General features: G+C 36.2%; 1 protein-coding gene across 1 annotated transcript in view; it reads left to right on the top strand.

Moving 5' to 3' along the window:
* Window positions 1–18,953, top strand: part of vir (VIR_N domain-containing protein) — a 91,226-nt gene that overhangs the window by 62,798 nt on the left and 9,475 nt on the right. Inside the window, exons 11-14 of the mRNA XM_083143792.1 lie at window positions 3,721–4,135; window positions 10,545–10,644; window positions 11,021–11,178; window positions 14,095–14,278. Of these exons, the coding sequence (XP_082999918.1) occupies window positions 3,721–4,135; window positions 10,545–10,644; window positions 11,021–11,178; window positions 14,095–14,278 (857 nt within the window). The remainder of the gene's footprint in view (window positions 1–3,720; window positions 4,136–10,544; window positions 10,645–11,020; window positions 11,179–14,094; window positions 14,279–18,953) is intronic.

Raw genomic sequence — 18,953 nt, 5'->3', positions numbered from 1 at the left:
ATTTAGAAAAAGCATAGTACCATTGAGTCATTTTACAAGACAGGAGTGATACAGTTTACACATTCTGCTTGATAAGTAATGAGACTGCACTTGGTATGTGCAAACAAACAACAGTGTATGAAAATGCCAATTACATTTTTCATGGTAGTCCCCACTCAGGCTCCACATAATGATTACATCTGTCATATATCTGGTCAAAGGCATTATGGAAGTCCTGTAATAGAATCTGCCCAAGTCACTGTGCTACAACATTTAGAATGTCAGTAATGGAGCTGAAAGGCTCCCTTTTTGTGGCACTTGACTTACGGGACGGGAAGAGGAAAAAGTCAACTGGGATCAAATCTGGCAAATATGGAGGGTGTTCCATCACACAGATCAACTTTGAGACCAGAAACTGATTCACAGGCACAGTGTGAAAGTGGGTTATCATGCAACAGCAATCAATCTTAAACAAATCTCATGGTATAACACAACCTTAATATATAAATGTATGATGTTATTACCATTTGAGGAGCTTTCAGACCAAAGTGACATGCATCATGCCACCTTGGCCTGTTCACGCATGCACGGCGAATGCTTGCTTATAGACTGATGGGGCCTGTGTTGCTTGTTGTTTGTCACTTTGGTGTGAACCCTTGATGTCGCTTGTCACTTGCCATTTGCTGTTTCAGTCTGAGATCCCCCTTACAGGTATTTGAAGAATAAAAAGTTTTTAAATCATGCCTCTTTAATACAACATAATGATTGATGAGACCTGAGATATTTTAAGTATTCCTATACCTATTTTTTCGATATTAAGACCTTTTATTTCTATCCTATTCTAAAATGTAAACCAAATATACAGTTTTTACTTTGCTTACCTGATAATAAAAGTGATAATTTGTTGGTATTTCTACATTATATATAGTCCAAAAATTATAAAATAGACTAACATGAAGACTTCAACATCAATCACTCAGCTTATAGTTACGGTTTTAACATGGAAGTCAACAAATTTAGTAAATTTCCCACACATTATGACACAAAATAATTAATTTCCATAGGAACCCATAGCATCTCATTATGAAATTTTGCACACAAATAGTCAATCGACGTCTTCAAAACCCACATTTTTTCAAAAAAATAAATTAAGTGGTGTTTTTGAGATTTTTAAAAAAATATGTACTTTTCGAGTTTTTCAAAAATTACAAAATTGAAAAAGCACAACCATGTTGTATTAAAAATTAAAGCCCATTAAAAGAAGAACAGAATGACACCAATTTGAGCTTTGTAGGTCAATTAGTTTTTGATCTACAGCTGTTTAAAGATTTCAAAATGTCATCAAATTTTGGGATTTTTTGAAAGCCAATAACTCAAAAACTAACTACCCAAATAATCTGAAATTCGGCAGCTTTCGTCCACTTTACTGGTACTAATGCTGTACCAAAAAATATCAATTTCTGAGATGTTAATGTCCAGATCATGGATTCGTTGATTTGACATGAAATGACCCATATATAGAAAACAATTTCCTCAGAAAATTAAGTGACAACCAGCAGAACAGAAATTGACAATTGCAATTTTTTAAAGAGGCATGTTATCCTTGTGACATTTTTCATTTTAATATAGCTGTGTTTCTGGGCAAGCAGGTTAAAATGTTCCTAATAGTTTCTGAGGATACCTTCCAAGAAATTTGAGATCACCTTGATACACCCATTTGTTTATATGAGTGAGCGGCTCGAGAGTGAAATTGAGTTAACATTTGATTCAGTTGATGCAGTCTAAAGTTGCTGTACAATAGTGAATTGAAGTTCCTTCAGTAGCCTTTTATGCTCAGAAATGCACAGGAACATCTGGGTAACCCAACCCATAAGCTACAATGTAATGGATGAACTTTCTCCTGCATTTTTCTCAATTTCATACTTTTGTGGGTTATGAAGTTTTACTCCCGTGACTGATTCATGGACATATTTTTGGGAGATATTTTTAATTAATTATTTTGCAGCAAATGGGTACAGCATTATTGTTTCTATAAAGATTAATCTTTTCTGGGTAATATAACAAAATTATGCCAAGTTTTATTTTAAAATCATTTCAAGGCTCGAAATACTGTGTACATTTTAAGTGAATACAAGAAATAGAAAATGTTTCAGGTCATTGTGTACTAAAAATATAAACAAGAGGCCATTATAAATAATATATCCTGAAATTTCATAGTTTTCACTTTTTAGTTGTGTGTAATTTATAAACTTTGCTAGATTTTCTTTTTACACCTCCCAAAATTGCAATCCTCATGGATATGTGTACATACAAAATACATACTTTGACATTTCTCAGCAATTTTAATAAGATAAATAGTTATATATGTGAGAACATAATGCTTTACTATGTTAGTATAGATGAGTTTAATGTAAAATATTATGTATATAATACTTTTTTTTCTCCTTGTTTACATGTACATTTTACTGCATGATCATTCAGTGTTCTGAGATTTTGCCTATAACTCGTAGAAAAAATCAGATTTAGGAAAGCATGTTAGTAACTAAACTCTAAAACTTGTGTTTAATAGTTTATTTTAGGGATGGGCCGATATGAAATTTGGCCGATACCGATATCAAATTTACCGATAATTGATATTCTACCGATCCGATATAAAATTAGAAATGGTCCTTGAAGAACCTGAAATGATCATTGATCTCCTTAAAAAATGTGTGTTTTGAGTGCAGTGACTGCAGTGCAAGAGAAGCTAAATATTTAGACATTTACTTTTTAGAAAGCATGGAAATTATCCATAAAAATTACAACAAAATGTTAGAATTTTGCACTAAATTATAAGATATTTATCGATATATCGGATCGGTAAAATAATCGGTAATTTTACCAATAAACCGATACACTCATATGCCTATATCGGCCAATACCGATAGAGTACCGATTAATCGGTCCCATCCCTAGTTTATTTACATTTGGTTTGGGATTATTTGGTACAAAATGTAAAAATTCAAATACAAATGGCAGAGGTCACTGTAATGTACTTTGAGAGGTTGAGTTTCAGTACAAAAGTACCAATTGTAGTAATTTCAATGTGTTTCAGTAATCTCTTAAGAGTGCTATATAATTCTGATTGTATACTTGCCCCAGTAGTAGCCAACCTCAATGTTAGCACTGCATGTTATGATGCCAGGGGTCCCAAGTTCAATTGATAATTTGATTTTTGTTATTTAGATTGCTTTTCTGCCACTTTTGGCTAATTGCAATGATGAGGATGAGTGATGATATAAAATTGATGAAGAGACACTCACAAGGAACACTCCTGTCCAAGCCAGGATTTGAACCTGATGGCCCACCTCTGTAGCTGAGTGGTTATCATAAGGGGGCCCTGGGTTTGAATCCCAGTCTGGGCATGGGTGTTCGTTGTGACAGTTCCTTCATAAATTTTATCATATCTTCATCATCGTGATTAGTTAAAAGTGGCAGAAGAGCAATGCTGAAAAACATTCTTTACACAGAATTTTTGTGCAATGTCAATTAAACTGCATCTCGGATCAAAATGTTGTATAAAGAAGCAAATTGTGATGCTACTAATCAAGGTGAGTGTACAGGTAATCAGCATAACTACTATGTTTTATGTGCACATCTCTGTGCTTCCATTATTCACATATCTATATGGGTCTATAAACAGTGTGCATATGTGAGATTATTATTATTATCAGTTACCATCATGTTAAATTTTCTTTTTAGTTGCTTGGAAAAGAAGACCGATACTCTTTACAATCTGTTCAACAAGTTTTGTGTAGGATTCATGAAGGATAGCTCCGATTGCTTATCCACTTTGTCAACCAGCTTAGAGTTGCTGCACGAATTTATTTCATTGGAGGAAGAGGTCGAGCCGATAGGGTTGCCACCAAGAACTATTACAATGTCAGTGCCGGAATTAGCCATGGTGTTAAATTGGAACAAACCAGCATCAGGTGATTCTGCGGAAGAAGGTAAAGAAACTGAAAATGCCACGGAGGATGAAGCAATGGAAGATGGTGTGAAGGAAGAAAAAGAAGAAGCAGTAGAACAAAAAGACGATGACGTGGAGATGAAAGATGCTGAAGAAGGTTCTCCGAAGAGGAAGCATCCGATTTTGTCTCTGGAAAAGCTTCTGCAGGTGAGTTATGTAAAATGTTCTTCATAACCGTTTACATATTGCAAAGTAATACAGTTTATCTTACTTTGAAAGTGGTTTTTATTATTTTGGTGACATTTGATTTCACTTTACCAGGAACTTCCTCAACCAATATACATGGGCTGAATTTTTTAATAGTGGCAACTATGCTGTAGCGACGCCATGCAACAGAGCCAGGCAATGTCGTTTATACATGCGTACCCTCCCTCAGAGCCAATGAACTCACTCTTTCCACTCCATGCCTGTGCGCGTGACAACAAGAACAAAGCAGTTGTGAATGAGTGGTCGCAGACTGCAGTCACAATGTTTACGAAGCAGGAACTGAATGTGCTAGAGGTCGCACAGCACGAAAGTGTCACCATGGACTGCAACAGGCTTAATCCCTAAGATGAAGGAACCACTTCGTGCGATTCGCTTCCTAACAGTTCGAGACATTCTTCTGGCAGTAGATCGCTCTCTTCACACTATCAACATATTAGGTAGTGCCAACGGCATCCAACGGCTTCCACATTGCTGGCAACATGTTGTACGGAATGCTAGGACTACATCGAAGGCCTTTAAAACTTAGAACCATATATGTATGCTGTGTGTGTAGAAAATAAATATTTGCCACTACTAAAAAATCAGCCCTTGTATATTCAACCTTACATTGCTAGTCACTGAGAAACTAAATCGAAATTTTGCGAAAAGAATTTTAAAAATTACAAGGTAGAAAAAATATATCAATTTAATCGGTTTAATGTCTGACCTTAGGAAGAATATTTGGAACAGTTGAAATATTGTGACAAGAACTATATCAGCACATTAAGTGGTAGTATATTTTTAAATCTTTACAATAATAACAAATTACATTATTTGTTAGTATATATCGTTATTTAAAGTAAATTATGTTGGTGCACAAAATTAATCATGCTTTAACTGGGCCCAGGTTGGCTACTCACTGGGAATTCTGGGAATTATGCATGAATTATTGGCTCTGGGAATTATACATGAATTTTCCTTCGTACACGTAAAAAATTGAAACTTTTATTAATCCAAATAAATTCATACATTTACAAATGCCCCGAGGCAAGTTTTTCGCAGTTTAGCTTTTATTTTTATCGAGAAAGGAAAAAGAAGAAAGAGCTGTCGAAAATAAAACTGAATTCTCTCAGTCCGTTTACTTTGTTAGTGTCCTTTGCAGAACAATCTATGTGAGAGGCAGATTATTGCAAGATAAGACATCATGAAGTTGAAGAGGTAAATTTGAGTTTGAAATTTTTGTACAATTAACAATTTTTCGTGGATTAGTATATTCCGTAGCATTTGTGATTTGTGTTTGTAGATGTACGAGGGTCACTATTTATAACTATTTATATTTTGAGCCTAACAACGAAAAAACAGGAATTTGGCATTGAAAAGTGCTTTATTGTTTTTCGAAGTATTCAATACACTTTTGCATTCGTTCGAACCATTTGTCAAAGCAGTTTTCCCAATCTTCTTGAGACACCTCCATAATATGGTTTTTGAACGCATCAACGGCGTCTTCCGCCGACGAAAATCGTTGTCCACGCAATTTATTCTCGACATTCGGGAACAAGGAGAAGTCATTGGGTGCCAAATCTGGACTGTATGGTGATGACCGATCAATTCGATTTTTTGACTGTTCATAAAGTCGGTTGTTAGACGAGATGTGTGACAGCTGGCATTGTCTTGAAGAATGATCCGACGACGTTTGTTTGTTTTCCATATTTGACCGAAGACCTCTGGCAAACAAATTGTTGTGTACCATTCAGAGTTGACCGTTCTACGTTCCTCTAAAGGCACAGTTGCCACATGACCAGTTTTCCCGTAAAAACAGGCGACCATTTGTTTCGATGTGCTTCGAGCGCGAACAACTTTTGTTGGATTGGGTTCATCTTGAAACACCCATACAGTCGACTGCTGTTTACGTTCTGGCTCATATGCATATATCCATGATTCGTCACCTGTTACAATCTTATATACGTCTTTTGAAGCACCACGATTGTATTTATTGAGCATTTGTTTGCACCAATTGACGCGAGCGACTTTTTGAGTTTTTGTCAAATTGTGTGGGATCAGAGAACATACCTTTCTCACAGCTAAATGATCATGTAATATTTTATATATGCTGGTGGAACTAATGCCTATGGTTGCCTCAATCTCACAGTATGTCACATGACTATCTTGCAGTATTAGGTTTTGCACAGCATCAATGTTTTCTTGAACAACAACTGATTTTGGACGACCTTCGCGAATGGCGGCCATGATTAAATTTGTTATACCAGCGTTTCACAGTGGCAAAGGATGGGGCTTCATCACCAAATGTGGAAGTAAGTTGATCGATGCACTCTTGTCTTGATAATCCACGTCGAAAATCATAAAAAATCATCGCACGAAAATGTTCACGAGTTAATTCCATTTTATTGTTGTCGCACAATGTCCAAGGCAACATAAACAACACAAATCAAGCTATTGACAAAACATTTGAAGTACGTTATGGTCAATAATGCCAGACGATTCCTTGCAAACGTCAAATCGCGCCTAACTTCAATCAGTGTTGCCAAGGCTCAAAATATAAATAGTGATCCTCGTAGCCTGAGTTTGTCAAATTGCAAATGTAAACGCCAAACCTTAAATAGTGTATATATACCGTTTCACAGAATTGAATTAGAATTTTTGAATTCATTGGAATCAGATAACAATTTTAGTATTAATATATTATTGTGTGTGGAGTGGTGGTGAGAGGCGGTAATACATAAGGTTCAAATAGAGAAAACAACTGTTTCTACTATTGAATTTTTGGAAACGTCACCTTGAAAACTGGGAATTATACTTGAATTTTATCATGGTCCCAGAGTAGCAACCATCTGGGCCTCCCCAGTGGCATTGTGGTAACATCGTCGCCTTGAATCAAGTGGTCCCGGGTTCAATACCCGGTAGGTCCAGTCCCAATTAGCCTATCAGTGCATAAAGTGGACTTAAAGCAAAAATTCAAACTCATGCTTTAACTAAAATAATAAAGCTGCTTTTTAAATAAAATCTGCCTCCCTGGCGGTGTAATGGTAATTTCATCATTTTGTAATCAAGGGATTCCAGGTTCAGTACCTGGTGAAGGTGCATTGTGGCTTGGATCTCACGTTAAACTGTAGGCCCAGTCCTGATAGGAAGGCAGCATCCAAGCTCCACCACATCATAGTCATATATACAGGGGTTGGACAAAATAATATGAACATCCACCTAATATGGTGTGGGACCACCTTTGGCTGAACAGCTTCAGTCTTCCTGGGAATGGATGCATACAAATCCTGGATGGTAGTCAGTGGGATGCTATACCATTCCTCAACAAGAAACTGCTGCAATTCCTTGAGATTGGCTGGCGGAGGGAAACTGGCTCATACTCTGGTTTCCAATACTGACCAGATTGGTTTGATAATATTCAAATCAGGTGATTGTGCAGGCCAGGGAAGATGTGTAAGTGCATCATCGTGCTCATCAAACCAATATTTGACATGCTTCGGCCGGTGTTCACCATATGTAAACACATCCACTGCTGGGGAATAGTGTGAAGGTTGATTTGTCGGACCACATGAAATGTTTCCATTGGTCGGTAGTCCAGGTTTTGTGCTCCTGACAACACTGACACCTCTGTTTGGCATTGTCCTGCTTTACAAGAGGTTTGACAATGGATATTCTGTTTAGGGCAGTTCTCGGCGCACTGTTTTCGTTGACACTGCATTCTCGACACTCATATTCCGCTCAGCAGTCACTTTGGTTGCGGTGGTCTTCCTCTGAGAGCCAACAATCCTCCTTAATGCCCTCCTGTCTCTCTGTCAGTTTCATCTTTCTACCACTATTTTGTTTCGCAGACGTCGTTTTCCCCTGCACTTTGTATGCTGTCATGACTGTAGATACAGTAACTCGCGATACCCCTACTAACTTTGCGACCGTTGTTATGGATGCACCAACTAATTGGGCACCAATAATTTGCCCTCGGAAGTCTGTAAGGTCAGACATAATGGTAGTGCAACACAACACGAATCCGTTCACAGGCTTACTGGTGGCTCATACCTCTAGCAGAGGGATCATAGGACACAGAGAAAACAAACAACGCGTTCCGTGCATGCCAGTGCAGTCAGCAAAAAATCCAAAAATGGGGCTCATCTAATCTGGTGTTCATATTATTTTGTCCAACCCCTGTATATAATCTTACACTGGTCTCCATTTTTACATTCTCTGAAGATGAGAGCAATGTATGTGCTCGAAACATTGGAAGCTAACTCCCAATTTAACCTGGCTGGTAACCCGAGACCACCTGTTCGAATCACGTCACCAGGAAAGCTACAATTCCTATTTTTGAAATCAGATATATAATCGTTTTACGTTACAGGAAATAAGTGTTTTTGCTAAATGCTTAAGTAAAAGATACACATGTCATTCTCGGTTGATCTTGGACAAATATTTCCATTCTGAATAGGACTTTTACTTCTAAATTCACATTTATTATGTATTGTCTCACTCGACACAGACACACGTAACTCCATATGATAGTTGGTAGATTAGGTTCTTGCACCTCTTCCTCAAATAGGTAGTGATATGTACAGAAGTTCACTAGAAATAAATGTTTGAACTGTCACACACTGAATTGTCTCTTCTCTTATCTATTAGTGTGGCATGTATGGTCCTCGAACCTCAACCTATGTCTTTTATATATGTTTCTGGAGCATCCTGTACATTTACTTTTCAGTACATTAAATAATGTTTCTGTTGGAAAAGAACTATGGAATATAATGGACTGTACTTCACAGGATAATTACTTGTAGTCAACATGTGTCATTAGGGTGAACATTGGACTCAGAAACACTATGAATTGATTTGCACACCTGGTATATGCTGGAACCAGAATAGGGTGTGTCTTGAAGCTTGAAAAAGGTTGTTGTTCCTTTATCCAATATTTTTGACCTGTATCTGGACTTCATCGGGGAATTCCAGGAATGAATCATTTTAAATAATTGTAGTTGTATTACTAGGAACTTAATCCCCAATACTGGCTGAAACTTTTCCGAAGTCTCTCGTAGGGCCCACAAAAAAGTGCCACATGACACTTTCACAAGGGTAAATATCCTCGAAATTATACAAAATTCCCAAGTTTTCTTATTTTTGCAATAACATTCAGAGAATAACTTCGTTTTGTGATTATTATTTCATATGAAATTATGAATATTTTAAAGCAAAACCTAGTAGATTGTTGTGATATGGAATTTAGTAAATATAAAATATTTGGAATTATTGCAATTTTTAAGTATGAATATTAGTGTTAATGGGAACACACATCAGTATAAGTTGAAAGTGGTATCGGCTCAACCTGAAAGAAAATGGATAAAAAAGAGGAAACTTGATCAGAAAAGTTAACCTGACATATGAGTTGAGGTCCTTGAAATAGTGTCTGAATAACGTGCTTCAAATGGTAAGCAAGACGACCTGAGCAACACAGAAGACCAGCTTTTGTGTACAAAATTTTTCCTTTTTCCCGATGTGTCCTATCCTAGTATATGTCTAGAAACTACAGTGGAACCCTGATTTTACGTTCTTTAGATTTTCGTGCATTATACATTGAATCTTCATGGTCCCAATAGGGAAAAATGTTACAAAATTTTCCTAGATTTTTCATTTAAGTTTTTCAGGGTGGCTACTGATCAGGAATTCGGGAATTCTGCATGAATTTTTCTCCGTAAACGTGAAAAATTGCAACTTTATTAAACCAAATCCCATTGAATTTATACATATTTATAAATGCACTGAGGCAATTTTTTAAATTTACTTTTTATTTTTATTGAGGAAGGAAAATAAGGCTGCATGGAAAATAAAACAGAAATCTCTCAACTTTGTTAGTGTCCTTTGCAGAACAATCTATCTGACAGTCTGCAGATAAAATATCTAGAACTTGATTAGGTAAATTTGAGTGAAATTCTTATACAATTAACAATTTTTCATAGATTTGTATATCCTGTAACATTTGTGACTTTTGCTTGAAGATATATTTCGAGTCTGGGTATGTGAAATGAACCTTAAATGAAATATTTAAAATGTATATACTGTACCGTTTAATAATTTTTGGATACACTGGAATCACATAGACCCTTTATATTGTTAATATATGTTTGTGTGTGTGTGGGTGGTGAGATGCGGTAATATGTAAGATTGAAATGGAGAAAACATATATTTTTTCCCCTTGAATTTTGAGAAACCGGGAATTATACTTGAATTTTAGCCCGGTCCTAGAGTGGCCACCCTGTTTATTCATCTTGGTTTTGCGAAAAACATAAAATCAAAGTCCCACTGTACTGTATATTTGGTTATTCCCACTAACTATTATGTCCTGATATTGTAGGATTGTGCTGAAGATGAAGCATTGAGAAGTCTCCAGGCGAGTGTTTCTCAGTTGGTTCGTCTCCTGGAAGATGAGGGCAGCAGAGCAATTGAAGCTAAAGGTTTGTTTCTTTACAGTACTCACCAACTGAACCGTTTGAATTAAAGTACAGGATTAGCCTAAAAGAAATACAGTTTAAATGCTTCATAAATTGAAATTTGTTGTAAATAAGCTCTAAATTTCATGTTTAAGAGTCTCTTTCAAATTTTGCAGTTCATTTCGTGGCAAATGAAAAAGGAAAATGCCAGAAACATGAAAAATTTAACATTGCAATCACATTTTCGTGTTTTCGTCAAACGAAATATGCATGCCTCTACTAATAGCAAAGTGGTATAATTTTGCACTAAGTTGTAAGACTATTTATAAAAATATTTCATTGTTGTATTCATCCCTGGTGTGTGTATATATGTTTAACTTATTCTTATCTTTTATTATAGAACTTTCTGAACCTGTATTGCCGCAGGCTGAACCCCTGCTTGTACAGTTCTCTGCTCGCCCTGTGTTTATTGTGGGTGATGTTGAAGATGAAAGGCTCACCTCAACATACTGGCTGTCACCTCCTCCTGTTGATGAGGCTGATCAAGAAACAGATCAGGTTAGATCTTACATTTTTGTTGTTGAAAATATGAATCTAGAGTCTTCAACACAGTAAATATGGTGGATTTAGAAACCATTAACAAATATAGCGGACTCTTTAATTCCAAATTGGATAATTCAAATTATTCAGTAAGAAGTTTATTCCCATTTAAATTACTATTAAAAACCGATGTTAAAAATTGATACATACTTCGAATTTTCAAACCTTTGGATAATTCAAAGGCAGCTATCCAGAGAAAGCCGTAGGAAAGACAAAGTTTCTGTTTGCTGGTATGCAGCCTCCACCCTCTTCTCGATAACACCGTCCCTCTCCTCCCACCCCTTTTATGTGCAAGTGTTCTTTCTTTAACCACCTCCTCCAGTAGCCCAATGATTTGTGAAAGTCTACTTATCTGCCGTCAGTTGTGATTAGTCAGGGTTTGTTATTTGCAATGTTAAGCATATACTAGCTTAAAATTAGAGAAGAGGTGTTAGGTTATGTTATATGGTAAATGTTAGGGAAGGGTTCACTCACTGCATGCTCATTATTAGAGACCAGATTTTAAAGGGAAAAATTTTCCTCTTAAAAGGACAAAGGAAAGGGAAAATTATTGCCAAAAAAGTGGGAATTATTTTAAATGAAAGCGAAATATATAACATTCATTTAAAATAATATTTTTAGTGGAGTGCAAAAATAAACTTTAGTCCTTTTCATTTCCTGTTTTTGAACGTAAAGAACAGCGAATAATCTTACAATCAGTTTCGATAAAATCTTCCTTGGAGCAGCTTACCGCATTCCATAGCTTGCTACAACTTGTACCTGTCTTCGCCATTTCACTTACACTCAATGCTGTCATCGCTGTTGCACAGTAAAGTTAAAACTCTTCTAAAAAAGCTCCACAATAGAAGTCTAAATCTAGCAGATGAGTACACATTCAACCAGGGTGGATAAAAATAATGATTTTTATTTTTAAAAAATCATTTTTGTTGATTTTTTTTATTTGAATTGGATTTTTTATTTTAAAAAAACATGCTTAAATTTGCTTGCAATGGTTTTTGGCACCATGCACATAGATATACGTTCTTTATAGAATGTTTTTTTTCTAGTAAACTAGATCAATGTACTTTCACCAAAAGTGTTTCTGATATCTACAAAATCCTTATGTATATTATTCTAAAAATTATTAATTTAGAGTGATATAAATCAGTGATTTTTTTTTAAAAAAAAATCACCTGATTTAAATCTTGATTTAAAATCGCAGATTTTTACTTTCAACTCAAAGAGGCATGCCACTTACAATGCATTTGTTGCTACATAAGCCCAGATTGCATTGTTTCAACAATCTCTGCAACATACTCCCAACACTCATGCAGGGAAGGTAAGGTAGAAAGGGCTTGTTCTTTCTTTCCTCTAAACTGCACCAAATAGACAATTGTTGAATGTTTTGTTCAGGAAAGAACAGTCTTACAAAATATTTGATATCTTGTCAATAAAGGGACCAAGGAAGCTATTTTTTAAAAAGGGGGAAAAAGGAATGTAGGCTGAAAAACTAGTCAATAAAGAGACCAAAAAGGAAAATGTTCTAAAAAAGGGAAAGAAAGGGAATATGGGCTGAAAAAGAGGGAGAAAAATGGAAGGCAAAACCATGTAATCTTGTTGGTGGAAGATAATTATCAACACTGTTGTTAAAAAATAATAAAAAAGGACTTTCCTTTAAAATCTGGTCTTTACTAATTATTTTTGTTTTATTGATTTTCTTTAATAATGCATGCCTTTGTTAATTTGAATGTTTTTCATGTTCCCTTGAAGTTAGAATTAAAGAGAGTCCACTGTACATGTATTAATTAATACCATGTTAGTTTTCCCCTCCAGTTGTATGCATCATCTTACCAAGAGATTTGCTTTAAAATATTTAAAGAATTACATCAGAATTTTATGCATAATATGTATGTTTTCCACACAGTGCTGATGCAAAATAAATGGGAACTTCAAATTGTGCATAATTTCCAGGATAATCAGATCAAAATGTGAGATAACTGGTACTTTCCAATACCGATAGACACATCGATATTGGCCAAACTCAATAAAAAATATGCATACAGTAGAACCCCAATTTTATATGTTCTCAATTTTACATTTTCCCACATTATTCTTTCAATTTTTGTGGTCGCAACATAAAGGTAAAAAAAGGTAAAGTGTTCCCCTGTGCATAGCACCACGCCATGAAGGCGTATAGGGGGTGTGGGGGTAACGCCCCATACTTTCTTGATCCGGTCGTGAGTGGGGGTGATGTGATCAGCATCACGCCCCTAACCGCCTTTACCCCCCAGGGTTTCCCCCAGGTACCCATGTTATTCGACGCTGGGTGGGCGCCGGGGCCGCTTTCACCGTTAGAAAAGTTCCCGGATTTGAACCGGCCGGGGATTTTTTTTTTTATATATATATTTCACGTTAGTCCTCTGAAAACCGTAAAATCGAGGTTCTACTGTATGTTGTAATATTGTAGAATTAATAGGCATGGGACCGATTAATCGGCACTATCGGTATCGGCCGATATCGGTGTATCGGTAAAATTACCGATTATTTTACTGATCTGATATATCTATAAATCTGATAATTTAGTGCAAAATTCTGCCATTTTGTTGTAAATTTTATGGATAATCTCCATGCCCTAATTTCTAAAAAGTAAATGTCTAAATATGCAATTTCTTTTGCACTGCAGTCACCTTGAAACACACATTTATTAAGGAGGTCAATGAACCTTTCAGGTTCTTCAAGGACCATTTCTAATTTTATATCGGATTGGAAGGGTATCGGTATCGATAAATTTTATATCGGTACTTTATAGGTATCGGCCAAAATTTCATTTTGGCCCATCCCTAAGAATTAATAAGCAGTAGAAGTAAAGTACTGATCTGATTTTTTTGTGCACAGATAAATTGTGACCTGATGGAAGTGACGAGGACGTATCTACCTGATTTCCATCTGCCTTTGGAGGTGGAGCGTGTGTGCCGCATAAGGTTAAGTGGGGAGATTGACGAGACGGAACAGAAACTGAAGAGAGGTGAAGAATTCAGCAAATATATTACCCGGGAAAAGAAGACCAAGAAGCCCTTCAGTAAGTTTTATTCTTTCTCGTACATTGGAAATTTTCATGTGGGGTAATGTTCAGGGCTCGAAAAATCTCGGTCGCCATGGCGACTAAAAATTTCAGCCTGGCGACTGATCTTTTGCTGTAATATGTACAAAATTTTGATGATTTTAAGTTGAAATTGCAGTACAGCGTAATTTTTTTTTATCAACGTTGTAAACATTCCATAGTGTCAGTAACAATTTCTTACCCTTTGTCCACCATTTCCTGCTTTCTAAAATAATTTAGCGATCTTTTGAATAACATGATGCTCAGCAACTTATACCGAGTGTTTCAAACGTCACACAACCCAAACTTTGGAAATGTATATCATGAAAACCGTAAGAGATATTTACACCGGGTTTTCTGCATTATAAAGCATCATCCATTGAGATATTTTTCAATGCTTAAAATTATCAGTTGACTCCGTACAGAAAATTATATAAATTAATAACTGACGGAAAGCAGCATTCAAATTCTTTCAGAAATGAACTTCTGAGTAAGAAAAAATGTGTAAGAAATTATCGAAGGGTCATAATTAGACATTTGAGGACTGATGCCATGCCAGTCCACCATTTCCGACCAATATTGGTCATCTGCAACATTTGATGAAATTTTGACTGGCGATTTTATGGGTTGAGTAAAAAGTGCCATTTTTGGGACATAACTCTGTATATGGCAACACTAGCAGGTCGAAATATTGCCAACAGTTGCACGCAACATGTGTCTTTAAGTATTGGCTATACATTTATGTGAAAAATCGTAAAAATAAAAATGCCCTGCTTCTGCTGTTCCTCACAAAGTAACTGTAAGAGTTGGTATTTATTGTTGAAAATCAGTTGTCAGATGTCAAATTAACAATGTTTTTTTTTTAAATAATGTAATTGCTTTTATTTAGGTAAATGCTAACATAAATTTATGAACCCAGTGATAGCTTACAGGATTAGTTTAGTGCAGAAAACCCGGTGTAAATATCTCGTACGATTTTCATGATATATATTTTAAAAGTTTGGATTGCGCGACTTTTGAAACATAATGTAGTATGCACAATTGCTAGTAGGTGGTTTCCTGATGCCTGATTTTCAGAGCTGGCACCTAGCTTTGAAGAAAATTTTTCAAGCACTGGTAATGTTCATCCTCTTTCTCCAGTGATACATGTATATTTTGTATTGAGAATTTTGTTGCCTTTCTCTGTGCAGTATTATAAATTACTTGATATTCTAATGATCTGATAGGAAATTCCATTTGTTCCATGAAGAAACGGAATTATTATTATTATTATTATTATTATTTATTATTAAAGTAGGGTTACAATTAAGCTTACATTTTTTTTACATTGATTCCGAACAACAAAAACAGCTTTTTGCCCTACATGAATTAATATACAGTTATGCTATTTGTTTATAAGTATACATACAATGGAATATTATAAATTTATATAATTGAAAAATATAAGAAATAGACTAAAATAAACATTTTTTGCAGCTACGTTTTATGAAGGAAGAAATGAGGTAGAATAGGCACAGTGTCAGTATTCATAAATTAATGTCCTAATTTGTTGTTTAAATGTGGCCAAATTTCTCTCCTTTCTGCAATTTACAGGCAGTTGATTCCACGCTTTACTTGCCAGTGATGACAGGGATTTTGATCCGTATCTTGCCTTGTTACATTTTGGTACTCGGATACTGTTGGTGTTGTTGGATCGCAGATTGGGATAATTTCTATTACTAGATATCATTACTTTGTCCTTTAATAAGTGGTGGTGCTTGTTAATTGCCTGGTGAATTTTTAGTAGAAATGCATATTTTCGTCTGGATTCCAGCGTGGGTAATTGGAGTTCTTCTCTGCTTGCACGTGAGGTCGTGTGCGCTGTATTTCTTATGCTACGAATAGCCCAAATTTGCATTTTCTCTAGTTTCGTGGTGTTATTTCTATTAATCCCATAAAGTACAGAGGAACAGTATTCAAGTAACGGCCTAATAAATGCTTTGTAGAACGCTAATTTGTGGGCAAGGTGTACATATTTGCAGACAAATTGAAACTGCTTGATTCTAGGTGCTGCGCGTGAACACATTCTTTTTACATGTTGTGAAAAGGATAAACTTTTATCTAGGTGCATACCGAGATATTTTAGAGATTCACATGGTTTTATATTGAAATTTCCTATTTTAATGTTGTCAATTAGCGTATTGTTATTATTTTCACTGGATAGTATTAATACTTGCGTCTTAGACTCGTTCACTTTCAACATGTTAGATTGATACCACTCAAGAACTTCGGGCATATTTTCCTCAATATTTGAAATTACTTTTTCTAATTTGCTTGACGCGCAGTACAGGAGGCAGTCATCTGCGTACAAATATAATTCAAACCCAAATTCCCTGTCTGCGATGTCATTCACAAACATGTTAAACAGTTTAGGACCTAGAATAGATCCCTGTGGTACACCGAAAGATACATTTACACGGTTTGAAATCGAGTTGCCTACTTTTGTGTCGATACTCCTATTCCATAAATAACTTTCGATCCAGTTGCATGCAAGGGCAGAGAAATTAAATTGCTGATGTAATTTCTGTATTAATAAATTTGGTTGAACACTGTCGAATGCTTTACTGATATCTAGAGAAATAATGCCAATGTATTGCTTCCCTTTACGATCTAATATATTTCTCCAGTTATGTATCAGTTCGTGCACGAGTAATTCTGTCGAGCGATTTTTTCTAAAAGCAAACTGTCTATCTGTCAGTAGATTGTTAGAATGTAAGTATTGTTCTAATTGCTTGTCTATTACCTTTTCAAGAATCCTGCTTAATGAGGAAGTAATTGATATGGGGCGATAATTATTAACTTGCGTCGGGGACCCCCCTTTAAATATAGGTGTGACCCTTGCGTGTTTCCAAGTGTTAGGAAAGATTCCGCTTTTTAAGGATGAATTAATTATATCTGTGAGAGGTTCGACAATCCATGGGGCGAGTAGATATATTATGCGATTACTTATTTCATTGAAATCTGGACCTTTTCTGAGGTTAAGTTTTTGAAGAATTTTCATAACGTCATCACTTGAGACGGGCTTAAAACTGAAGCTGGTTTCTTGATATTTAGCGTCTTTTTCATTTTGTTTGCTACTTTCATTTTTCTTCGCCCTTAAATTGTTAGTGAATGTGTTGGATATTGACTTACCGACGTTAGCAAAGTGGTCATTGAGGACGTTCGACACCCTCGCATCTTCCGTAATTGTTTCATTGTTATGTTCAATAGATGCGATGGATTGGCTTTTGCTATCATTTCCAGTTAAGAACCTGAAAATCTTGAATTTGTTATTGCCTGAATATTTATCGGAATAGATCTGCGTAAGGATATAATTTCTTTTCGCATCTTTTACTGTTTTTGTTACATAGTTCCTTATGGTCTTATATTGTTCCCACGTGTAATTATTATTATTATTTGGACTACGTGCGCGCTTAAACATCCGGTTCTTGAGTGATATCAATCTAAGAAGACCGCCAGTGATCCAGGGACGCTTGTTGCCCCTAACACGAAACGTTTTTATTGGCGCATAGACATCCAGAGCTTCGGTTATTAATGACTGCAAATATGTCACCTTATCGTTTATATCCGACATCATTGTTGTTTTGTGAAAGGGTAGATAAGAACAATGATCAACGAACTGTTGTTCAGGGAAATTTTTAAAAGAACGCTTAGTTACGAGTATTCTTGGAGATCTTTGTGGCCTTAGGTTAATTGAGGTGTATATCAGAAAATGATCGCTTAAATCATGCATTACTACGGCGGATTTATCATGCAATTCTTTCTTGTTGGTAAAAATGTGATCTATGAGACTCTCACTCGTGTCGGTGACGCGTGTCGGCAGGCGAACGAGCTGCTTGTACCCCGCTGATTCCATCGTATCGAAAAATGCATTGTCCGCTGCAGTTGGTTTCATGACGTCATGATTTGTATCCCCAACGAGAACCGAAGCGTGGCAAGCCGGAAATGACTGCAAAATATTTTCTAGTTTTTCATTAAAAGTGACGGGGGCCTTGGGATGTCTATATACGCATCCTAGAATTAAAGGTTTGTCATTCTGTTTGAGTTTTAAAGACACCCACAATCCTTCAATGTCTACATCTGACACAGAATATATAAGTTCCGATATTACAGCTGTTTTTACGTAAACAATAATACCTCCCCCTTGCTTAGGATAGTCTCGATCAAGTCTGTACATTTTGAACCCTTCAATTTCAACGTGTTTGTCTGGAATGGAATCATCGAGCCAAGTCTCGGTGATTGCAACGCATGTGAAGTTTATTATATGGGAAGCTGCGATTTCATCTATTTTGTTCTTTATGCGGTTAATATTGACGTGGCCCACCGTGATATTTTCTGCGTTTTCGGGGAAAGCAAGGTCTTCTACGTGCGGATACAAGTTTGCAAGGAATCTCCGGTTTGCCACGCTCAGCCTGTGTAACGTCACGGGGGGTGGCGGCTCGTTACCAGGCGGGGAGGGAGGAAAACTATTTACAGCCCCAGCATTGTGGTCTCGACCTTGGCCTCGGGGGGAAGGGAGAGAGTGACCATTCTTGCAAATATCAGGGAACATCTTTCAGGGGTGTCCAACGAACTATCTGGCACTGACACTGCACATTGACCTCTTGCCTTCCTA

The sequence above is a fragment of the Lepisma saccharinum genome, chromosome 22, assembly GCF_977018435.1.
Source record: "Lepisma saccharinum chromosome 22, izLepSacc3.1, whole genome shotgun sequence".
NCBI classification, from domain to species: domain Eukaryota; kingdom Metazoa; phylum Arthropoda; class Insecta; order Zygentoma; family Lepismatidae; genus Lepisma; species Lepisma saccharinum.
This window is presented reverse-complemented; position numbering and strand designations above follow the sequence as displayed.